Source organism: Pelodiscus sinensis, chromosome 3 (assembly GCF_052426305.1).
Source record: "Pelodiscus sinensis isolate ZL-2025 chromosome 3, ASM5242630v1, whole genome shotgun sequence".
Classification (NCBI taxonomy): domain Eukaryota; kingdom Metazoa; phylum Chordata; order Testudines; family Trionychidae; genus Pelodiscus; species Pelodiscus sinensis.
In genome coordinates this window covers 30,432,642-30,458,664 of record NC_143054.1, presented here as the reverse complement: position 1 = coordinate 30,458,664, position 26,023 = coordinate 30,432,642, and the positions used below count along the sequence as shown (strand labels likewise).

The following is a 26,023-nucleotide window of genomic DNA, read 5'->3' as shown; positions in this document are numbered from 1 at the left end:
CTGGTTAAACTCAGTAAATGTTAATTTTGAAATCAATGTGCTTCAAATTCTAAAAGTTATCAAAGTAGAATACAGGATATAATAGTATTCCCCAGCATTTCAGATACTTCTGGAAGATCTTCATAAATTTTCAAGTTTTAATCAGAAACTACTGTAAATAATTCAGATTATGCCAAAAAATGTCTTGTCACTTTTCAGATTTCACTAGTATTCCCAAACCAGTATTACATGGACTTGATCCAAAACCCATTGACTTCATTGAGTTTGAATGAGAACTTACATACCTGGAGGATGTTATTTATAAATGGTGGGAAAATGGCACAATCTGAATTGTTTAGTATAAATTCTGTATTTCCTGACAGAATGTTTAATATAAATACACTGTGTGATCCCTTTTCCTTTCTGATGGGAAATAAAAATAACATAATAAATAGTATTGTGACGGACCCGGCGGGGTCCGCACTGGCGGTCAGGGGAGAACCCGCCCCGCGGCCAGAAAAACAGCCGCCACGGCAGACGAGCACACCGGCGCAGCGGCGCGGGGGTTCGAACGCCCCGCAGCGCCGACAGGGACCGGGAGCGGGAGGCGGGGCCGAACGCAGGCGGCGGGGAAGTGGCCGGCTCTGCCGCCCCAGCTGACGCTCCAGCGCAAGGTACGGGAGCACGCTAGGGCAGCCACAGGGGTAAGGACGCCAAGGGGGCGGGGCTGACCACCCAGATGTCATCCCCCAGCGACTACAAAGGCCGGGGACGGCCCAGCAGGAGGGGGGGAAGTGCAGCGGCAGGCGCCCTGGCGTCCAGAAGAACCAAAACCCCGACCCCCCGGGCAGCGAGGAGAGACGGACTCGGCAGCTGGCATCTCGGCAGCTGGCGGCTCGCCTTGGGACGCGCCTGGCGACTTCGGCGTGGTGAGTGACCCCAGCCTTGCTCCGCTACCGGGGCAGTCCGCAGGGAGTGGAAGGAGCCCGTGGGCGGGCGAGTTGAGGGCAACAACCCCGTCCACCGTGGAGGGCGACAGCTAGTCACTACCAGCCACTTAGGGCCTCGGGCTGGGACCCGGAGGAGAGGGAGGGCCCGGGTCCCCCACTCCTCTTTCCCCGCATCATCCCTATCCACAAGCAACTCCTCGGAATCCTTAAACCTGCGTGGCCAAGACCGCAGGAGGACCTTGGTCCAAGGTCAGGCCCCGCGCCGACACCGCGACCCCCCCTCTCTCCTCAAAGCCGAGGGGGGGGCCGACAAAGGGGTCGCCGAACCCCCTCAGTCTTTAGGGGCTGAGGGGTGATCGCCCCCTCACCCGGACACCCAGCATAGGACCCCAGGTAGGGGCTAAAGAGACAAACCCAGACGGGGGGTTCGCAGGGCCCCGCCCCCTCCCCAGACTTGCTCGGGAGCGGACGGGGGAGGGCGCGAGGAGCTCGCACCCGTACAAATCCGTCACAAGTATCAACTAACTTTTATATAGTGTTTTCAGCAGTAGAGCTCAAAGAAAGTAAAGGAGGCCTGGGTGATAATCCCAATTCCCAGATGAGGAAATTGAGACACAGAGTGGGGAAGTAGCTTACTCAAGGGGCCGCTGATAGAACCAGAAACAGAGCCTAGGTTTCCTCAGTCTGAATCCTGGGCTCTACAAGAGAATACTGCCTCCAATGCTATTGATTTTTAAAAGTACACTTTTTAAATTAAATTACTAAGGAAATACTCTTGAATGCATGCTTTTTAAAGCTATGTCTTACAAAAAACAGATTTCTATAGAGTCACTTATTGGATTTTTTTTTTTCTGCCCAAAATATTGCAGGTAGTTACAGAAACTTAGTAACTGAAATTCCAGTTAGTCTCTCATCTAACAATTTACTATAAGAGTAAATACAGTATCATAGAAGACAAGAGCTTCTATATATTGTTGGGGGAGGGGGGGAGGAAGGGGGAAATGAACTGTTATATAATTTTTTCTTACCCAGAAAAATCAGCAGAATATTGTCCATAATCAAAGATATAGACTCTTGTAATTTGGCACATAGTGAGGTATCCCAAAGCAAAAACAAAGCAATATCTGAAAAGGAAAAACAATTATATTTTGTTTAATAACTTAAAAAAAACCTATCAATGAAAACATAGTGCTCCAGTATTCCAAATTACTTGCAATTTGTGTTTGAACAAAAACATTCATATGTAATCTATTATGGCAGAACAGTTATTAAGTAGATTCATATTTCATACATTTCTGACAAGAGTTACACAATTTCAAGTTTTAATGCACCAAAATTAAATATGAAGTCTCACAATACCATTCAAAAATTGCTATCCTGTGACAAACATTGGTTCATTTTCCATTTGTGTGCAAATCATACCACATGAAGCATCTACTGTAGCAATTCATTGAGTGTGTGTGTGTGTGTATTCATATATATACACACATGCAGTTGTAATTCAAATAGCTGTTATAAAACCTCCAAGTTCTGTAACTGTAGGAAGAATTAAGTCATCATTTATCCTTTCCTTTTCATCTCTCATTCTGTTAATTCACAAATCAAACTTCTCAGTGAGATTCCTTGATTTCACTACATTCAAAACCTGAGCATTGTATATCCATTGCAGCTGTTCTGGAAGGGATTAGAACAGGCAGTGCCACTAAGAGCTTACAATCTTGATTCTTCAAACCCTGAAACATATACTTCACTGTCTTGAGTAGTCCTATTAGTACGATGGAACTAATCACATGAGTAAAGTTAGACAAATGTCTGCAAGGTCAAGGCTACAGACCCTGACACAGGTTCTGGACAGATGTAGGGGTTTAATTGAAATCAAAATACAGTAGTACACTGCATAAGCAGAAACAAAAGGGAGAGAATAGAAGAACTAGGGCAGCAATTAGATATTAAAGTGTTAGACATTATAGTAAATTCTTAGATAGAATGTACACAGATTACACATGCTAGGTAATAAGGAAAAATGAGTTTAAAATTACACAATGCGCTCTGTAAACTTAAGTTCACAGTCTTGTCTGAAAACATTACCCACTATTATTACAACACGTAAGGCAGGCCTGTACGCAGGAATTTCTGTGGGAAGGGAGGTGCTTTTTTTGTAAACATGGACCCAAGGGTGTGAATAAACCCCCACGGACTCAACAAACCCACAGTCAATGGTACAGGAATCATTAGGCTGTATCTACACTTGGCATTTTCTGGACAAACTTTTGTAATTCACAAGTGCTTAACTCTCCCGTCCCTTCTGAACATTAAAGTTTTGCCACAGCTTAGCTTACACATTCTCTTCTAAAGAGAAGGTTAGAATGTTAACTGCTTTCTTTAACTATCAGGCTGTGTCTATACTGCAGATTTTTGCACACCTCAAGTACGTTTCTGCACAAGAAAATTTACAGTGAATCGACAGAACAGAGGGGTTTTTGCGGTATAGGTATTCCTCTTTCTACGAGAAATTACTCCTTTTTGTACAAGAGTTATTGAGCAAAAAGGCGTGTGTGGACAGGCAGCAGGGGTTTTTGGAAAAAAAAAAACTACTGAAACGAGCACAGGTGCCTGATGGACTTTCTGTTAATGGCAATCAAAGCTTTCTTGCGAGAGAGCATCCATGCAGTCTTGATGCTTTCTTGCGCAAAAGCACATCACTTTTCTGATACACTTTTGCAGTGTGGACACGCGCTTGCACAAGAAGTTTTGCAGAAGATCTCTTCCACAAAATGCTTCTTACGCAAGAAGCCTGAAGTATAGACATAGACTCAATGTCTACAAATAGACACTAGAGCAGGTGACTTTCTGGCACCACGACCTCAAGGAAGGACCTAATCTCTATCAAAGCTGGTCTCATCACTCCTCACTCCCATTCCTCTTGATTTCACAAGCCACAAGAGTTGGGAGTTCATCTCACAACTCTCTTATATTAGAGACAAGATGAATGAGATAATATCTTTTATTAGACTAACTTCTGTTGGTGAGAGAGCACTCTGAATCTGAATTAGCAATACTCATTCTCAAATGAAACCTGCACAGCTCTTTCCAAAAATAAATCTTGTACATTATTTTTTGTCCTGTGACTACAGAGATGTTAATGAATGCTCCCTTAGAATACACCTTGAATACTTAAGCTATACAATCTGTTGTGATGCTCAAAGTATATTTCCTAAACCCAAAGCAGAGCTTCTCATCAACAGGTCCAATAAAAAAAATATTATCTTACCTCAAAACACCTTGCCTCCCCAAAATCCTGAGACTAACACGGTAACAACTACACTGCATACAGTTCTCCTGTATGAAATTCCTATTTTAAAACAGGTAACTAACTATGTCGTAGGGGGGCAGGGGCTGATGCACCTGAGGGTATACTCTATCCAGTTCCTTAAGAAAGCAGTGCACCATAGAGTATACAAAGACAGTCTTACCCTGGGACCCCGAATGGAAAGCCAAGATGGCGGCTATGTGCACTCTGACTGAGGAAGAGGCAAGGCCCTGGATTCTAAGGTCCAGGAGATAATCTAAAATGGAAGGGACGGGGACTTTTGTGGGTGATAAGCCCTTCCCCTCTGTCCACAACACGAAGCATTTCCATTTTGCTAGATAAGTTGCCCTAGTAGAGGGTTTTGGACACCCCAGTAAAACTGACTGAACTAGCTCTGAGCAATGCCTTTCCAAGGCAGTCAGCCATGGAGCTTCCAAGCCATGAGGTGCAAGGAACAGAGATTTGGGTGGCAAAGCCTGCCAAAGTCCTGAGACATCCAGTCCGGATATAGGGGGAAGGCCACAGGATGCTCCACACAGAGGTCAAGCAGGCCGGGAACCAATGTTGACGAGGCCATGCCACTGCTATCAGGATCAGGGAGGCTTGGAACTCCCTGACCTTGAGTATCATCTTGTCAATCAGAAGAAATAGAGGAAAGGCATTCAACAGAACTAGGGACCAGGGAACTAGCAGGGCATCTCCCAGGGCCCCTGGGCTGCAGTTGAAGAGAAAGCAAAAGCAGTGACACTTTCTGTTGCTGCAAGTTGAAAACAGGTCCAGGTGGAGAAACCCCCACCTGCAGAAGATGTTCAAGGCCACATTCGCTCTGAGGGACCATTCATGACCGTCAAAGGACCTGCTGCATTCTGCACCCCGAGAAGGTAAGAGGCCATTGGGTGAATGGTGTGGGTAATGCAGAATTCCCACAGGAGGAGAGCCTCCTGGCACAGGGGATAGGAGCGAGCTCCACCCTGTCTGTTTATATAGAACATCCCTGCCATGTTGTCTGTCAGGATCAAAACACACCAGTTTTGAAACCGTGGCAGAAAATCATGACAAGCAAGACAAATAAGTCTGTTTCAGCAAAACCAGCCAGGAATCCAGGAGTACCTGTAGTGGGGCAGAGGGAGAGGAGCCCCTAGCAGAGCCCTGGTAGGCAGCACCTGGCCCCAGAATCCCACCTGACTGGAAGCCAGGAGGTGGGACTAAGACTATAAAAAAAAAATCTTGAAAGGTCAATATAGCCCCAGCAGCCAGAGGATCCAGAAGCGTCACCTGCACTCCCAAGCAGGGAGCTGAACCTGCAGGGAGCTGAACCTGCAGGAAGCTGAGGACTGTCTGGGCCACCAGGATCCCAGCTGGACTACGACCTGGAGGAACAGTTTGGGGGGCAAAACTGGAGAGCACAGCAGACTGGCACAGAAGCCAGGTATGTGCCGAGGTTGAAGATAGAAGTAGCCCAGGGACAGGTGCCAGTAGTTTGCCTGAGCAAGGGTCAGCATGTTGCAATGAGGACCCACACTGACCCAGCAGCAGACTGCTCTGCTGCTGTTAGGGCCCTGGGCTGGAACGCAGTGGAGTGGGGCGGGTCTGTGTCCCCCTTGCTACTCCAATCCTAGGTGGAAGTCTCTCCCCTCAGCCACTCTCAGATAACAGCCTACATCTGTTAGACCCCCGCGTGAGCAACGGGACCCGAGTGTGTGCTTAATTAAGCAACTGGGATCGAAACTGTGAAATGTTTGATAGTTTGTTGCCCTACCCTGAACCAGGGCCTGGGCCTAGTGACTGTTACTGAGAACTGCTGGTTTATTTGCTGCCCTGCCCTGAACCAGTCAGGCCTGAGAACTGTTGGTTCCTGACTGCTATCTGTGACTGTGAACTAACATACAGCTAAAGCCAACCACAACTAATTCCCCAAAGAACTGACTGAGTGGGTATTGGGGCAGAATATCTGCCCACTGATGCAAAGCGGGAGGAGCCCCTAGCAGGGCCCTGGTGGGCAGTGCCCTAGTGGGCCACAGTACCCTAAAGACTAGCGATTTTATTATGGCATAAGATGAGAGTGTTACAATCTCTAAGTGCTAATTCAATCAGGGTGGATGTGGATAAGAAGGTGAAAATGCCAACAGTGGAAAATTACTTATGGTAATGAGCAAGCCATTCCAGTCCCTATTCAGATCCATTCTGATGGTGCCAGATTTGCATATGAATTCCAGCTCAGCAGCTTCACATTGCAGCCTGGTTTTAAAGGTTTTTTGTTTTTTCTTGAGAATGGCAACTTCCAAATCTGTAAACTGTGTGTCCAGAGAGGTTAAAATGTTATCCCACTAAGTTTTGTATTTTACCATTCTTTGATATTTGATGTGTCTATTTATTCTATTGCGTAGAAACAGTTCAGTATGTCTAATATACATGACAGAGCAGCATTGCTGGCACATAATGACTTACATCACATTAATAGATGTATAGGTGAATAAGCCTTTGATAGCTGATGTGGTTAGGCCTTATAATAGAGATCATTTAGGAATTTGAGGCAAAAATTTGTCGGGGATGGTACTTGGTCCTGCTGTGAAAACAGGGGACTGGACTCAATGACCTTTCAAGGTCCCTTCCAGTTCTAGGAGATAGGCAATCTCTATTAATTTATAAAATTTATGGTGTCCACAGGATAGATGTATGGACAGAGTTAGCAAAAGGGTTTGTTGCAGGGATTAGTTCTGGGCTAGTGTGTCTGTTGTGGGGTATATGGTTGGTGGTGAGTATGTGTTTCAGGTTGGGAGACTGTCTGTAAGTGAGGAGTGTACTACCTCCCAAGACGTGTGAGAACAAGGGATCATCATCTAGGGTAGATTATAGTTCCTTGATGATGTGTTGGAAAGGTTTTAGCTGGGGGGCTAAAGGTAATGGCCAGCAGTATTCTGTGGCTTTCTTTGCTGGGTCTGTCCTGTAATAGGTGACTTCTAGGTACCGCATGGCTCTTTCAATCTGTTCCTTTGGCATTGGCTACTGTCAGAAGGCAGAATACTGGGATAGATGGACCTTTGGTCTGACCCAGTATGGCCATTTAATGTTCCCTCACTTCCCCAGATGGGTACTATAGTCTTAAGAATGCTTGATAAATACCAACACCTACAGGAGCTGTCTGAGGGATTGGAGCAAATGTGGTTGTATCTTAGGGGCTGGCTGTAGACAATGGATCATGCGATGTGTTCTGGATGGTAGTTGCAGGCATGTAGATAAGCAGGGTTAGTAGATTTCCAGTATATGGCAGTTTTTATGTGACTAACACTTATTTGAGCCATAATGTCCAGGAAGTTGAGCTGTTATGTGGAATGATCCAGGGTGAGATTGATGGTGGTGTGGAAATTATTGAAATCCACTTAGAATTCTTCAAGGGCCTCCTTCCTATGGGTCCAGATGATGAAGAGGTTATCAAATGTAGTGCAAGTAGAGGACGGATACTTGGGGATGAGAGCTGAGGAAGCAATGTTCTAAATCAGCCATAAAAATGTTTGCATTCTGTGAGGAAATATGGGCACATATAGCAGTGCCACTGTCTTGAAGGTATACATCTTCCCAAATCTAAAATGGTTATGGGTGAGAACAGTCACACAGCTCAGCAACCTGTTGTGCTGTGATATCATTGGGGATACAGATCCTGACAGCTTGTGGTCTCTCTTTGTGTGGAATGTTGGTATAGAGAGCTTCTACATCTGTAGTTTTAAATAGCTCACTAGAGTTTGGGCCTCCTCCTTTTGGGTAGTGATCAAATACTATGATGCAACTTTCTTGTTTGAATTCTTATACAAGTCTCTTTTAGAGCTGCTTTATTTTAACAATTTAAAAGCCAGTATCAGAAATGTTCTTCACACATTCCAACATTTAAATTAGCTCTTCACACCTGTCCAGATATTTATCATTCAACATAAAGTCCTGATGTCCATCCTTCCATAACTGACCTTTCTCTATTAAAATTACTCCTTGGCTTAGAGTAGGATTTTTCAGAGCTGAACTGTCTGAAGTTTAATTAAATTATGACAAAATTCAACTATGAACTGCAAAGAAAAAATTCAGCCAAAGGACATTCCCCTCATCCCCAACCATGTGAACGTGAAAGCTGCTCTCTCTGCCTCTGTAATCCTTGGGATCAACATATATACTAAAATCATCACTACATATGGAAAAAAAATACAAGTATTAGGTTCCATTCCCCCCTAGATTCATGCAACTGAACTAATCAGTCCTCATTTCCCCAACCCCCAGAAGGCCTGTTCACCATGGCTGATGCTTGACTGGGGCAGTCACAATTAGTACCAAGCAAGAATGTAGTAATTATAACTTTAGGGGACTAAGGGAGTGCGTTCAGCATCTTATATTTTGATTTCTGTCATGAACACATTGATAATATTATTTCTGTGTGTTGTAACTTCAGAACACCTGAGCCAGATGAGGAGAAAGACAAGAACTCGGGATGACATGCTCAAGGAAACACTGCAAACCTCTGCTTCATCAAAGAATATCAAAGTCTGGAGTATAACCTTTGCAGAAAACCTGGAGAAGGAAAGACTGAAGAGGAGAACAGCCCAGAAGTCCAAGCAGGAAAAGGAAAGGGAGCTCATAATGGGACTTCTGAGACAACAAATAGCAGGCTGTGGTCCTGGTAGACCTGCATATTCAATAACCCCATGCTGTTTCCTAATACCCAGGGAGTTCCATCCCAGTAATTTCAAAGCAAATAGCATACTTACCTGAGGTTCCTTTTCCTGCACTTGGTTCACACATGCTCAAGTGGTGGAAATAGCTGGACTGTAGTAAAGTGAAAACCAGGTCCTGACACACTGCGAGACTGGATTTCCTGTCATTTGTCACCATACTCTTCTTCCTCTTCCTTGTCTACCTCCTCCTCCTTACTGGTTCACAGTAGGGGCCTGTCACTCATGCTCCTTGGAAGAATCCACAGTGGTCTGAGGAGTATTGGTGGAGTCTCTGCCAAGGTCAGCATGCAGCTCTGCTTGGCACAAGATTGACTGTTGGCCTCTCTGATTTCACACAGTACTGATGCTAGTGCCCATTATAGCCCTTCTCCTGCTTTCCCCATGCAATCCGCACGCAGTTGTTCACATTTCTATAGCTGGTTCAAAGCAGTGCAAATAGGTCCAGGAGATCCAATATCTTACGCCTAAGTCCAGGCAGGAGCACATCTGGAACATGCAGCTGGCATGATCAGCTGGGCAATTGCACACAAGAACAGAACTGCGAGGTGTGCTCACCAAGCTGGGCAATCATGAAAAGGAATTTCAGAAATACAAGGGGATTTTGAAAGGTTTGGAGAGGGCTTCTAGTCTATATAGCCCCTGGGCATTAGAGTTCACAGTGGTGACTAAAGAAGTCAGCATGGGCCATGTGTGACAGTTGCTGGAGGTCAGTAATGGTTGTCAGAAGTAAGACAGTGTCTATGTAACTATGTCGACCATGACTCTACAGTGCCTGGCAGGAGGGGACATTATTAAGTCAGCATAGTGGGGCACTTAGGTCAACAGGAGCTAAATTTAAAGTGAAATACACTCAGAAATAGGTCAACATAAGCTGCCTTGCATCAACCTAACTTTACAGTGTAAATCAAGGCCTTATTCTGTTTCTGTCTCCTCTCTCACTTCCTTTCCCTCCGTCTCTCAGTCCCTCACCCCTTCCTATGCTAGGCATAGTAGTAACACAATAAAGTACACCTGAACCTCCATACTCCAGGTGTTTGTAAACCAGGAATACCCTTGGTATGAAGGAGGAAACTGCTCTGCGTTCTGCTGCTCCCCCTCCCTCCCAGATGGGAGAACAGCAGTATTCAGAGCCAGTTCCCCAAGGCATTTCCCTGCCGCTCCCGCAGTGGTGTAAGGAGGGCAGTGCCTGGGAGCAGTGGGGAGCACAGATCCATATGTACCTCTGGAAATGAGGCAGCAAATAAGCACCCTATCCCCACATCCACATGCCTAGACTCTGCTGCACCCTTCCTGGCCTGGTAAAATCTTTGATCCAGAATACCCTGTTTCCTAAGGTTGCTAGATTACATTGCCCAAAGTGCTTACATTGAAAGAAACCTAGAGAGTCATAAAAATGACAAAGAAGAGTGATACAATCAAAATACACACAAGTTATATACCTATGTTCTTTTTCTTTATAAAAATATGTATATTATGAACAACTAGTGGGATTCCTGCTCTTCTACCATTGTTCATGTATACCTTCTTTGATTGTACATTCTTCAGGGCAGGGACCTCTATAGACACTACCTATCAAAATGGGGCTCCAAACCCAATCAGGGAACATGTGCTCTATCAGAGTATAAACATTGCAACTAAATCACTTACTTTTCTTGTAGGGGCAGGGTGGCTGCATATTGTGTGTAATGGCAGGAAAACTGTATAATATTCTACATGATGGATGACTGGCATAGCTTTACAGAATTTTTATTTGAAAGTGGATTTCACATCTATGTATTAAGATCCTTTTCTTCGGGTATACAATAGAAACATGAATGCTAAATTTTCTTTATGTGTATTAAGTTATTCTACTTCAAAAAGCAGCATCTACCACAGCATAATGTGAAATGGTGGGGGGGGTTGAGAGGGGGGGTATTTTTTGAAGAAAATGTGACAGAATCGCCTCAGAATAATTTGCTCATGCCAGTACTCCTAATGTTCCACTTCAGTGCCCAAAATACTGCTGCCTCTTCTACTGTGTGTGCCATTGCACATTAATTAGAAAACACATTATTGTCGCCCAGGGCAGAACTGAATATGTACTAATATGCATATGCATGAACTGTGTTAATTATATTTATCATAACTAAATTTCATGGCTCAAATTATTAATAAAAGATATTTTGAAAAATGTTTTGAGCACTTTATTAGCTACATAATATACATTACATGTCTTCATTGTACATAAAAGGAGAAAAACCACCCTGTACACAAGACAATCAGTCAGGCCGATCATTTGTTATTACCCATCTTAAACTGTAATGATGGTCATCAAGCATAAATCCATACGTATTCTGATAAATATTTATAATTTTGACTAATTAGTTTCCATGCCATCAATCAACTAGCACTAACCAATGCTGTCCGCATATCAAGGAGATACCTTTTAAAAGACCATGAGCAAGGTTCCCTGAAAGCTATGTGGCAACACATCCCTGCAGCTCTTAAGGAGCCCCTCCCAGGGAGGGGACGCATCCCTACTGGCTGGGAGAGACTCGCTGCTCTTCTCCTCAGCAGGGAGCTGCCACTGTAGCTGAGGGAGAACTGACCCTCCTCCAGCCAGGCAGCTTCATGTGTGACAGCCCTGAGCCCCTGGGTGGGGCTCTTTAAGAAGCTGCGGGGCCATGATGCCACACAGCTAGGAGGGAACCTTAGCCATGAATTCTATCAAGGGATATAATAGTGAGAATTCCAGAAAACAAAACGAATCAGTAGCAGAGTCAAGAAAAGAACTTGTGATCTCTGGCAAATCAGAAATGTCTTTTTACTTCAAATGATCACTCATAGGCATTGGGTGAAGTTTCCATTTGGGGAGGCTAGCCCTGCATCTTCCAGCTGAGGCCCTATCCTCTCTGTCCTAGCTAGCATGCTGAGCCTGGAGCCCCTCCCCTCATTCTGCCTCTTCTGACTCCCTGCCTCCAGTTGCCCCCATTCTTCCCCTTCCCCATAGGTCCTGCCCCCATTCCACCTACAGCCCTATCCCACCCTTTCCCCATGGCCATGCACCCATGTTCACACCCAGACACATTCCACTTATCACAATTATTGCTTTTTTCTATCTCCTGCTGCCTGAATAGAAAAACCAGCTGATTCTACTGCTGAATTCTCATACTGTCCACACCCTTCCCTCTACACAGATATATAGCAGCCCTTTTGGGACAGAGAGAAAGTGCTGCAGTGGTAAGAGTAAGGAGGAAAGCTTACAAAAAGTCAGAGATGAAGTCAGCTGGAATTCAACTTCAGACAACAGGAGAGATATTTTTGCATGTGTGGAGGAGGGCGGCAGCTGTGACATGTGGAATTTGACCTGCTGAGTTTGAATGGGTTCGTGGCCAAAAAAGTTCAGTGAGGGAAGTGAAAAGTTTAAAATACATCTCATATACTGCAAAATGGAAGTTGCCAGATGGAAGGTCAGAGCTACTTACAGTAAGAGAAAGTCTGAAACATCCACATGCACTATTTAGCTCCTCTTATTTATGAATGTTAAACTATGTATTCTTTTAATACACACTTATCTGTACAACTTGTATTAACACTGTTGTGCTTTCCTTTAATCTGTACATCTGCAGAGAAAAAAATATTCTCTGATCTAGGGAGAAGATGTCTAATCACAGGAATATTAATCTATGTTGGACATGTATAGAGTTACATCTAGTTATAGGAAGTGAGCTGTCTCAGATTCATAGCCAAGGATTCCAATTAGACAGAAGGAAAATCATCAGTGACTCCATCCTGCAAGCTGGTCTTATTTGACACTACCCTTCCCTGACAGAAAAAAAGTTTCATTTTGGGCAACCTCCTTCCTGGATTCATAACATTTTTTTAAAATAGAAGAAAAAGCATCAAGCTGGCTAAGTGCCCAGGTTTGAAAGATTTTACACAGGGACTGGTGAGGATTAGAGTAGAGTAATTCAATGGTGAACTTCTGACAAAACAGTGATTTACCATCAATAGTAGCTCTGCTAATTTTCAGAGAAAAAGAAGTCTGTGGTGAAATCACTAGCTAAAGCTAACTATTTCCTCTTTTCCCATGTAGATGAGAAGCAAAATAAGGAAAGAACACAAACATTTTTCCTTCCTATAGTTAAGGTATTACGGTCTTATCAATTTGCCCATCGAGACTAATATGACAATCAAAAATCATGCAGCTCCCAGGGTTTGTTTAATCTGCAAAAAAAAAAACATCAACAGCAATGAGTTTCAGAGCCCAGGTCTACAACTTCAAATTCTCACTACAATGCTAAAAATAGTCACATAGCTATACCTGATTAGTCCAGAGCTTAGGCATTGTAAAACCCCTTGGTTTTAAAGACCAAGCTTCAGCTTAAGCAGGAACATCTGCATGGCTATTTTTAGTGCTGCAGTGCAAGCCCTGTGGGCCTGAGTCTGTATACTTGGGCTCTGCAGATTGCTTTGTGGTGTGGGTGGTTTGTATTGTAGACACATCCACATTCATGCAAGCATCATGCATTAAACCCAAGTACGCATTTAATGATCCACAGCAACATGTAACTTCTCTAAAAATTCAGCATATATATACATATAATGTAGGAGTTTTACTTAGGTGTTACCCTTGGGATGCTACACTCCACTCAATCCACTGAATCTCAGTAACTCTGAGCCCCCTAGTCCTAGAGAAACTCCAGCCATACTGAACTTCATTAAACCCCCAAAAACTCCATTCCCAAACTCACAGGCCGTGTTTTGATTTAATAATGTGAATAAGGCCTGTTGCTTCTTTTAAAAACAATAATAAATAAGTATAAATAGGATAATGAGCTAAAAATTGAACATGATTATGTAAAATTTGTAGAAAAAATATGCATTGTCCATATTAAGTGTACAAAATTTTATTTTAGCTGGGGATATAATCTTGCATACTCTTTTTTTCCCAGACCACTAAGCATTGTTAGCAAGGGCACACAAACTTGGGTAAGACTTTGCAGTGTGGCTACTCACAACCACATGACAATCACACATCCAAACTCTGTAGAGAAGTCCTATCCTCTAACCACAACACTGTCCCTTTATGGTGAAGCAGCAATTGAAACCATTTTCTGAACATTTCACCCAACATAATGTGTGCTCTCAGCAAATCTTATCTAGAGGTAACCAAAGTACCGTCCTTTGGACAAGTCTGCATTTCCGTACAAGAAGAAAATAAGTTTCAATTCTACAAAGTAAATCTCCTCTCTCACTCCCACTCTCACTTTTCCCTCCCTCCTACTATAATTCACTCCTGTTATCCACATTCATTATTATCTCATATAGATTCTCTTTTCACACGTTGTCTTGTCAATATGCATAACCTAACCCCACCACTCCCAATCACTTACTTTCAAACTTGATTTTGACTCTCCATCTGTACTTTCTATATCCCCATTTTCTATAACTGTCCTATGACAAACTCCTCCTCCCATCTCCACTTTCTCCTCCTCTTGTTTCCCCTCTCCTCTTGAGGTAAGAAGATTCCCCACTCCCATTCATTCATTAAAATATTTATTTGATATATGGAATGGTCTCTTTGCAACCATAATTATTTTTAAATTAATGTTTAGATTCTCCTTATTGGGCCTCCTCCTTTTGGGTAGTGGTCAAATACTATGATGCAACTTTCTTGTTTGAATTCTTATACAAGTCTCTTTTAGAGCTGCTTTATTTTAACAATTTAAAAGCCAGTATCTGAGGTCCATCAGGCATGTTTTCCAATCAACTATATATTTCAGAATCAAGGATGTATTCAGTACTTCATGTCTATGCACAACTTTCTTTATGTCTTAACACATCTATATTTCAGAAATGTAAAACAGCGACTGTAAGTAACGGCAGTCATTACAGATCCCCATTTATTATTAGCAATAGGCTGGATGTTAATCCCAGTGCTCTGATCACATTCTAGTTCACATAACTAGATCCTTTAACCCTAAATCCCCACTATAGCTCTTGCTGGAAAAACATTTTTCGTGTTCTAAAACTGGATGGTGTATTGTGCGCTTTCCATCAGTTATTTTATTTTATAATTTCCAGTGGGTGATGAGATATCTGTATGTAGTCTCTGTGATGGGTTGAATCACACAAGCCCCCTTGGGGTTGTCCCTTGGTGTGCTAACCATACCACTGATGCTCATCTTCCTGCTCTCTGGAGCTACTATATCCGAGTCTCTCAGAAAAACCAAAGAGTTGTGGTTACCAGCCTCCTGCAGAGCAACACAGATACTGAACCAGTTCAGCTCTGGAAGAGCTCAGGTTTAAGCATTGACCCAGGAAGCTAGCCCCCAAAAGGGACCAAAACCCCAAATAAGTCAGTCTTACTCTGAAGTTTTATACAGTAAAACCTCATAAAGTCCACCCACTTTATCAATGAAAGAGAGATATGCACAGTGGTTGCTCCACCCCCTAGGCAACAATTATTTACATTTGGCTTGATATTAAACAAAAGTGTTTTTATTAAGTATAAAAAGTAGGATTTAAGTGGTTGCAAGTAAAAACAGATAGATAAAGCAAGTTACTAAATTAAAATGAAAAAAAGCACTTAGCATTAATCCCCTAAGAAACTTGTTACATGTCAATTTTTGACCTAAACAGCTGTTTTTATCTCAGGTAAAAAGCTTCAAGTCAGAGTAGATTATTACTCTGCTTGGGTCTACAGCTTCTTCAAAGTTCTTTGTATGCACTTAGGGTAAGCCAGACAGTTTCAAAGGATAGCTGAAGACCAAGGACTGATAAAAGCGACGAAGAGTCCTGTGGCACCTTATAGACTAACTGAAGTGTAGGAGCAATAAGCTTTCGTGGGCAAAGACCCACTTCGTCAGATGCATGAGGACTGATAGTTTCCCATTGCTTAGATCAGGTCTACACTGTGTGTGGGGGGGGGGGGTCGACTTAAGGTACGTAAATAACGTAGCTGGAGTCAACATACTTTAAGCTGATCTTAGGGTGGTCTCCACAGCAGGAGGTTGACAGGAGAAATGATCCCATTGACTTCCCTTACTCCTGGTGACATCAAGGAGTACTGGCACCAATGGAGGACCCTCAGAGTTCAACTTAGAGGGTCTTTACTAGACCCACTAAATTGAACTCTGGAAGATTGATCGCCTCAAACAGACTTTCCCCAGGGGTGGAAACCCTTTGTTCGGCACTTCCATTCTCATGGAAAAATGCCAGGTTCAGTATGAATTCTAGTACTAGCTGGCATGATCATGTGTCTTTCTAGGACCAACCACAGTTTGAACTTATTGGGCAAATGTGACCATTCACAGATTGTTGGTATAAATACAGAGTCATTATGTTTCAGAAGCATCTGTAATGGCTCTCATTAGTACATTTAGAATTATAAACAGCTTCTCACTTCATACTTCTAACTTCACATATAAGAAGATACATGCACAAAAATAGGATAAACAGATACAGATTCAACAGACAATAACTGTAAAATTGGTAAGTTACATAAGGTAGTTTCTTTAAAGCATGTTCAAGTTATGCATATTCATATTCATAAACCAGTTTTCACGAGACCGTGAGGGGCATGACAGTCTGTATAAACAATATTATGTTTTTCTTTCTTTTTCCTTTTTGGGATGTGTGTGTTGAAAGATACTATATTAAAAAGGCATGACCTTTTATATTATGCTACCCAGTGCCCCTAGGGGTGTGCAGGGCCCAGGACATAGGCCAGGAGTTTCTAATCTGCCAGAGAGAGGGCTTTCCACTACTCCATCCAGGCCCCAGCCCTGCTTTTTCCCATCCTTGCTCCACCTCCACCCTGATTCTTCTCACTTCTGCCCTGCCCTGCTCAGCTCTTCTGTCTCCCCTGAGCTTGCTGCACACATGCTCCTCTCCCCTGCAACTCCTAGGCAATGCAACATCTGATCCACAGCAGCCGATAGGCACTGGCAGAGATGAGGAAGCTGACTGGCAAAAGTGGGGGTGATAGGTGAAAGATTTTAGTAGGAGGGCTGCTGGTAGATGCTCACTACTGATCATTTTTTTCCCCATGCTTCCACACCCAATTCCCAGCTGCCGCTCGCCTACCCGCTGACCAGCCCCACATCCCGCCTCACCTCCCTGCCCACCAAAAGCAAAAGGCCCCATAAGTGTGGGGCTCAGGGCAGCTGTCCCGATTTGCCACACCCAAGGGACACCTCTGATGATACCAGAGAAATGGGGTATTACATATTTAACCTTTTTTTTTTACTATATGGATTAGGATTAACAAGAAGGATAATTAGACAGTGCTAACAAGGATTTGGGAAATTTTCTGTTCAACTCCCAGTTCCCCTACAGCAGGAGTAGGGAACTTTTTTGGGGTTAGGGGCTGCTGACCCACAGAAAAATCAGTCAGAGGCCGCACACAAGTGAGAATCAAAAAAAGAAAAATAAAGCCTCACTGACGTGGCGTCCGACTGAAGCAGAAAGACACTCCCACATTCCCCCCGCACACTACAGCCTAGGGGTGCCCAGGCTAGTACACTTTGTGTGCTCCAGCCCAGCAGTGGGGAGGCAGGGATCCTGGAGCACCAGCGGAAACTCCCCAATGCTGGGGAGAGAGCCCTGAGCCTCAGGGGCTGCATCTGGGCTCTCAAACCGTGTCCTACAGAGTTTTTGTATGATTTTGGGAGGGACTGTATAAGTACTTAGAGCAAAAATTACTTTACAATTCAAAATGAATAGTATCTACAGGGAGAAGATGTAATATATACCAAAATTATCTTGTGAAAGTAATTAAGTGAAGTTTAGCTTCACTGAAATAGGATCAAAATTAAGTTCTCTCTTTGATTTGGGTAGGATACCACAAACCTTTAGGAGTAATAATGGCATTAATACTAACCATCAACAACTCTAGCATGCATCCAGAATCTCTTACACTGCACCTGGTAGCAATATCAAGGCTATGAAAAGCCACATATGTTACGATAGTTACTTCTCAAAATAATCAGGAACTTAAAAAAAAACAAAAACAGAGCAGTCTGATTATTCATAACACTGGTGCCTCCCTCAGTGTTGATTTAGCAATCTAATCTAAAAAGTTAAACTTTGCCACATTTTACATGCTTTTTAAAAAAAAAAAAATCAGCCTTTTTCTTATATTCTCTAGCTGCACCAAAAATAAATTGCGTGATTTTTTTTTTATTTCTTCATAAATTACAAAGTGAATTTAGTGCCCAATTTCAATCATCAACCCACAGAACAAAATATGTCAGTATTCATCAGCCCTATCCTGGAGATAACACATCTAAGGGAGGGGAAAATGTCAGTATTCATATCCATTAAATCTTTGGCCTCACTGCTGGGATTACCCGTTGCAGTGCTTTCTGAGCTGTGAATTCATGCTACCAACTCACTGCAAATAAGCCACTTAATCACATTGCAGTTATAAATTTCATATCAAGGACTACATTAGTGCAAACTAGGTGCCTTTTAGTTTGTGTCTGTAGTGTCTACACAATGAGTTACAAAACAAGCTACTATGTCCTGCAGTTCACAGCCCCTGTAGTTCAAGTTGTAGGGCCAAATCGACATAGCCACAGTCAAACTAAACATCCTATTATTGTACAAGTACCCCGGCAACCTATCCGCTTGTTAACATTTCCTCCCCATCGCTGGTTCTGAAATATTTTTTGCATTACTCGAACAAAAAATAGGACTCCGTATCTTAAAATTAAATGGTGATGGACAAAGGACTATCAGATTTACACCATGACACTCTATAAACCAAATTCTGTCCATGTATGCAAATACAAATCAGACTGAACAGAAACAGCCAAGGACTTTGGAAAGGAGGACTTCTGTAGCAACTTTGTAAGAAAGGAATTGGAAAAGACAAGCAAACATTATCATTTTTGTATTTTATTTTCACGGACTTGTATGAGAGTATTGGAATGATTACAGTTTGTTAAATAACTGCTCTCTACTTCTGATGACACATACAACAAATAGTGTAAAAAGAGGAGGAGGAGGAGGAAGGAGAAGAGCCAATGAACAAGATCCATATTGGGGAAGACAAGCAGGAGAGGAGACAACAAGTTCAAACACCAAGATAATATCTTCAGATTTACAAGAAGAGGTTCATAAAACAGCACCACCTAAAGCTAGAACTAAAGATTGGCAAAAGTAGTGCTTTGTACTCTCAGTACAAGAATTTAGCCATAACAATCCTAAGCTTGTCAACTCCCTTTACTGTAGTATTTATAGCAGCACTATACACAACGTTCAAGGTAGCCACGCTATATTAGTCATATCAGCCGAATCTGTATTATAAATACTAGAAGCAGCAGCTATGACAGCTTTAACTAGTAAATAAAAAACTATATCACTGCCAAAAATAGCAGTATTCTCTTCAGTTATTTTTACTTATGCCAAAAAAGAAAGCAACACCATTAGAGAATTATGCCATGTTACATTATGTGTTTGGGCCATATTCACTGTTCTGACATGCATGAGTTCCACCTTTACCACCAAGTTCCCTTTCTGGAATTACTTCAACAATGAGGTAATAAGGCCTCTGAAAGCAACATATCTCCAGTCGCATAAGCAGCATAAGCACGAATAAGCAGTTGGTGCTTCTGCTGAAGGCAATGATTGCAAAGTAGAGGACAGAGTGCAGATTACATCTATAAAAAACAATTACTCATCACTGCCTGGATCATCATGAGACTACTGCAAAAAGCACCGTTAAGCTAGAGTTGTGACCGGGGAAAGAATCACCACAGAATTACCACAACAAACACCATAGCTTTGTGATTTCTTTTGACAACCTGCTGTACCAAAGCTCTATTTCAGATCATTATAATAAAATAAATAACTGAAATATGTTTTACTGAGTGATAAACTAAAGGATTGTTTATGGTTTTTTTCCAAGGAATAAAGCTACATATAATCAAATAGAAATAGTCAACATTTTCTTCTCTGACAGTTCTCCCATTGGGTTACTTGCAGACAGTAGTGAACATCCATTTAATAGTTAGTATTAGGGCAAATGTAGCAAACTAATTATTGAAAACAGTATCGGACTGAGATGTAAGGCAGCTACTTCCAATCCCAAAGCATTAAGAGATATTTAGATGACATTCTCATATATTCATACAATTGGCAAGCCTACAGCCTTAAAAGCAGTGTTCCTTTTTATGTGTGGCAAGTGATTGTGTTCCCTACTCTTGAAGAAAAACAAACTGAAAAACTCCAACTGATTATTGATCCCAAATGGATATGAGGCTGTCTGGGTGCACAGTAAGCAAGTGTTAAGTTTGGGACAGGGTTAAGCCATAGAGACAGCAATAAGGAATAGCTTTAAGTGTGACACAAAAAATAGTTCAGCAAATTAAATTAAAACATATTAAGGACATGGTGGTGTCTCCATCACTGACAAGTTTTAAATCAATATTGGATGTTTTTCTAGACAATATGATCATGGAATTATTTGAGGATAGTTATATGGCCTGCATTATACAGAAAATCAGACAAGATGATCACAATAATCCCTTCTGGGCTAGGACTCTATGAAATCAGAGCTTTGTTTTGCTGGAGGTCTGAAGTTGGAGGAACTGAAGAAAAAGTTTTTTTGTTTTGGGTTGCATCTTGTCAAGGTGAATAGGAACAGAAGCCATATGAGAAAATAGACTCAAACAGACTCAAACCAAATGTCATGAGTCTGTCTACATCTTTATTTAAAAAAAAGAAATTGACTCTCCTCAGGAGCCTACATATTTTAGTCAGTTTCCAAATGGTCAATAGTTCAATGAAAATAAACTGAAATCTCTCTCTGTCTGAAGAGGAAAATAGGTTCTAAGGTGAATTACTTTGAAATAGTGCATCCACACTGATTGGTGCCTGCATGGCTTTAAAGCCCCAGAAGCACTACGGGGAGGGCACAAGGAGGCTGGACACCTCCTGTGGCTGCTTGCTGAAGCTAGCTGAGACATCGGCTTACAGAGGCTCCTCTCCACAACCATGTCTCACATGCTGCTCCTCCACTGCCTATCCCTTGTTGGACACCAAACTCACACCGTGTGCTCTGCTCGCCCTTGTGGATGCCACAGCACTTCCTAAATGGAGCCGGAGCTGCTTCAAAGCAGTGCCAGACTCACAGGCCTTGTGCTGTGCCTCATGGCACACTTCATTCAAATTGCCCACATGCTGCTTCAGCTCGACAATGGCCAGTCCAAACTTGAAGACCCCTTCACTTAGGCCCTGGCACACCTATTGCAGCAAATGATCCTCAATCCCCTGCACACTGTGATACTCCGCTTCTGGCGGTGGGAGACCAGTTCTGACTGATGAGACTGCATCATCATGCATCAGTGGGACAACCAGCAGTGGCTCCAGAATATCCGCAGGAGGAAGGCCACCTTCCTGGAACTCTGTGAGTGGCTCACCCTATCACCCAACTGTGACCTGCCAACCCCCTGCAGAAGTGCATTGCCATCACCCTCTGGAAGCTTGCTTCGCCAGACAGCTACCGCTCCATCGGAAACCAGATTGGTATGGGGAAATCCACAGTCGGAGCTGTGCTCTCCAGGTAGTTAAGGCTATCATCATCTTGCTGTGAAGGGTCCTCACTCTGGGCAACGTCAACACCATTGTTGATGTCTTTGCTGCCATGGGCTTCCCCACCTATAGGTGGTCATAGATGGCACTCACACACCCATCCTATCCCCAGACCACCGTGCCTTAAACTATATAAACAGAAAGGGGTACTTCTCGATGGTACTGCAGGCCCTGGTAGACCACAAGGGATGTTTCACAGACATTAATATTGGGTAGTCAGGGAAGGTACATAATGCCCGCATATTCTGTAACTCAAGCCTATTCCAGAAGATGCACACTGACACTTTTTTCCCTGACCACCAGAGTCAGGGACATGGACATGCCTATGTGCATCCTGGGCAACAATCCAACCCCTTGTTGCCCTGGCTTACGGACCTCACCAAAAAGTACTTCAATTCCAGGGTCAGTAGTGCCGCATGGTGGAGGAGTGTGCTATCAACTACTCCCACAGGGTATGTCTACACTTGCACCCTCTTTCAAGAGAGGGATGAAAATGAAGACATTCAAAACTGCAAATGAAGCTGGGATTTAAATATCCTGCGCTTCATTTGCATATTTGTGTTATGGCGCCATTTTAAAATAGCGCTATTTCGAAATAACAAACGCTGTTAAGACACGGTTATTTCGAGAGAAAACCCTTCTCTCGAAATAACTGGGAAACTTCATTGTATGAGGAATAAGGGTTATATCGAGAGAAGGGTCAGCGTCTGTTATTTCGAAATAGCGCTATTTCGAAATAGCGCCATAACACAAATATGCAAATGAAGCACAGGATATTTAAATCCCGGCTTCATTTGCAGTTTTGAATGTCTTCATTTGCATCCCTCTCTTGAAAGAAGAATGCAGTGTAGACATACCCTCACATTTAAAACGCAGAGCTGCCATGGTGTGGAATGGGGCAGAGCATGGTCCCGGCACACACCGGGTCCCCCACTGCACCTCTGCCGCTACATTTAAAATGCAGAGCTGCTGTGGTCTGGAATGTGGCAGTGCTTGGTCCCAGCTCACACCGGGTCCCCCACTGCACCTCTGCCACCCCTGATATGGACATGGTGCTGGGGGGACTAGCTCTGGGGGAGGAAGGGGAGTGTTTAGTCGAGTAGAGACCTGACTACCCAATAAATCTAGGTGACTACTTAACTAGTCGCTTACATCCCTAAGATAAATAAGTAATTATTATTATATATAACTGGGCTACAGATTCGGGGTAGGCAATACCTTTAAAACACATAGTGAGAGAAGGTGGGTGAGGAAATATTTTAATTGAACCCACTTTTGTCTCTTGATCACTGAAGGAAGATGAGAAAAGTGAGTGGGAGGCAGGAAGGGATTAGTATTGTGTGAAGTACCTCTTATGACAATTTCCAGGACCCAATGGTCCACAGTGATTCCAGTTCTGGCTTCAAGAAGAAAAAGAGAAAATAAGAAAGGTAGTTACTAAAAGCATGGGAGGGAAAGTCTACAGATCCTGCAAAGGTTCTGCCAGAATCTCAACTGTTGTGCAAAGCTTGCTGCTGAGAGGAAGACACCAAGTGCACCATGACTGAAGAATTGCCTGTGTTAGAATCTCTGCTTCTCACTTGGTGGCTTGGAGACCATCTGGTTTGCTTCATCCTGAGTGTTCAAGCCCAAGGGACACAACAAGGCTCACTGTCCTTTAATGAGTGAAGGGCCTTGTTGGTTTTTGAGTTGATAAGGTCTATGCCTATATTTGGGTCTCCTTGGGGAATCTCGATGGCCAGAGCCAGGATGATTTTTGCATCAACACCAATGTGGCCTGGGTGCTTGCAGAAATATCAGATGCATCTAAAGCAGACAGCAAGAAATTCTATCTATGAGTTTTCCATTTAGCATGAGGGATTTTAAATTCCTCCCTGTGTTCTTGTGGGAGTGTAGCCGATTAGGCCTCCCAGAGGGGCTCCTCCACCTCCAGGTCAGTGGGCAGCCACTCCGCCCCATTACAGTGGGGACTAAAACAAAACCCCAGTTCAATAGTCCAGGCCCGGTTCTCAAGCAGTGACAACCAAAAGAGGTCAATCAATAGTCCAGTACAGTGCTTCTCAAACTTTGCTCCGCAGAGCCCCAGGGCTCTGCGAGAGATCTCCAGGGGCTCCGCGAGGTTGACAAACTGGAAACATCGATAGGTACAACACATACAATCAGTGGACCGCTGGGGCTCCACATAAGTACAACACATACAATCAGCGGACCACTGGGGCTCCGTGTAAGTACAACACATACAATCAGTGGACCGCTGGGGCTCCGTGTAAATTTTTATGCATGTAAAGGGCTCCGGAGCCTAAAAAGTTTTAGAACTGCTGGTCCACTAAACCCAGCCTGGTTTCAGGGCAGGGCGAGAAGCAAATCATTCAGAGCGCAGCCTTGCTTCAGGTTGGGCAAGTGGCAAACAGTTCAGAAGCTCAGCAAGCAAAAACAGTTAGTTCATAGAGAGCCCTGGCACTAAGTCAGGGCGGTCAGCAAATAAACATAGTTAGTCCAGAATCCGTGGCCTTGGTTCAAGGCGGGGCAGCAACCAAGCAGTCTGTTCAGGGAGCCCGGGCCTAGGTCTGGGCGGGGCAGTAAACAAATACAGTAAAGGGCCCTAGTCCTAGGCCAGGGCAGAGCAGAAATAAACACAGTTAGCCCTAGGTCAGGATGGAGCCACAAACACACACAGTCAGTTCAGAAATCCTGGCCCTAGGTCAGGACTGAGAGATGCCCCAACGGATCTGTCACCTGGGAGTGGCATGATCCAAACGCCCAAGCTCTTTCTATACCTGTCCCTTATGACTGGCTGAAGTTCTTTTAAATTGTGCTTGGTTCTGTTACAGCAACTGAAGGAGTCAGGTTAAAGCTTAAACAGTTAGAGGTTTATTAAAGAAGCTTATAAATCATATGGTTACAATGGCTATTGCTCTATTTCTTAACTGCTAGCATATATAGATCTTAAAAATGGTTACAAAGAAAATAAAGATAGAAAATAGAAATAATGGTACCAAGTGACAGCTTAATCTTTAAAGAGCTCTAAGTCTATGTGTACACTTAAGACAAAGGACCACATCCAGGTACAATTTTTACCCCTTTCTGTGCCTCTCGACTCCAGCGGGTCAAGCCAGGGCTGGTCTCTCAATTCCTAGGAAAGATGAATACGAGGTGGGTGTCCCCTTAGAACCTCAGGAGATCAAACACCTAACCCGACCAGCAGATAGATGGTAGATTGACACTCAAAGTAAATGTGCTGCTGGACTCATCTTTATACCCCTGGGGGCCCGTATCCTTTTTCTTATCTAAGAGGCCAAATTGTACTGGTCCGTTTTGTGGCGCCAGTTCTTACAAGCAAGTTTCAAGTTAATTTACACTTGCAAGAGAGATAACTAAATTGTGAGTACTAGACATTTTTTTATTGGGCGAGAGATTCCTCCCCCCACGGACGGCTGTGTGTTCGTATCAATATGAGTTTGAATCGGGGGCACTCCTCGGCAGCCTCTTGGTCAGCAATTGGCGTATCTCTGTTTACAGCCATTCACGGTCACAGTCTGGGCCTTCTGCTCTGTGTGCCCTGTATGCTCCAAGCAAGCAAAAATGGATGTTACAGGGGGGTTCCTGTCTGGCTACAGGGCCAGATGAATGGCAATATGGAAGTAGGCACCCTGTAAATCAAGGGATGCAAACCAGTCATCCTGTTTCAATTCTGGAATAATCGTTGCTAATGTCACCATCTTGAAGCGCTTCCTGCGGAGGTAATGATTTAGTTGTCGAAGGTTGAGTATGGGCCTCCATCCCCCTGACATTTTCTCCGTCAGAAAATAATGGGAGTAAAAACCCCTGCCCTGAAATGCCTCCAGAACCCTCTCTATCGTTCCTATGTCAATTAGGTGGGATGCCTCTTGAGCGAAAAGAGATTCATCAGAGGGGTTCCTGAAGATGGAGGGACAGAAATGGGATCATGTAGCCGGATTTTATGAGCTGCATGACCCAATCGGTCTGATGTTATTGCAGCCCAACGGTCTTGAAAGGGCCACAAGCGATGATGGAAAAGCGCTTTGGCGACATTGCAGTGGGTAGCAACTGAACAGTTTGCAATCTCTCAAAGTTCCCGTCAAAGCTGCTGCTTGCTTGATTGTTAATGAGCTGGTCTAGGTGGTTGTCGATGACGCCTCTGGAGACGTTGTCTTCCTCTTTGAGAGTCGTATTGTCTCCTCTGGGGTGGCACAAAGGGGAGTGGCCTCTGCCTTGGGTAGAGTATGTAACGTCTCCGCCTGAAAGGTGGCGTATAAATCCCTAATGTCCTTGGTGTTGTATGGGTGCCCTTTCCAGAATGCATAACCTGGTCTGTCTTGTCTGCAAATAAGTTTTGCCTATTGAATGGTAAATCCTCAACTTTGTTTTGAAGCTCCTTGGGAGCTGCCTCCATATGGAGCCTTGATGCCCTCTGAATGACCACGGATGTTGCTGTGGTCCAGGCTGCTGTATTGACTGCGTCTAAT

At 43.6% G+C, this 26,023-nt stretch overlaps 1 protein-coding gene and 1 long non-coding RNA gene across 2 annotated transcripts in view; one reads left to right on the top strand and one right to left on the bottom strand.

The window, feature by feature from the left end:
• The window catches only part of MBOAT2 (membrane bound glycerophospholipid O-acyltransferase 2), a 169,671-nt gene that overhangs the window by 69,085 nt on the left and 74,563 nt on the right, over positions 1 to 26,023 (bottom strand). Inside the window, exon 4 of the mRNA XM_006123617.5 lies at positions 1,958 to 2,053. Coding sequence (XP_006123679.1) covers positions 1,958 to 2,053 — 96 coding nt within the window. The remainder of the gene's footprint in view (positions 1 to 1,957; positions 2,054 to 26,023) is intronic.
• Positions 618 to 8,803, top strand: LOC102455391 (uncharacterized). Its single transcript, XR_012902525.2, has 3 exons — positions 618 to 908; positions 5,004 to 5,120; positions 8,672 to 8,803. It is a non-coding gene; the product is annotated as an uncharacterized LOC102455391 (long non-coding RNA).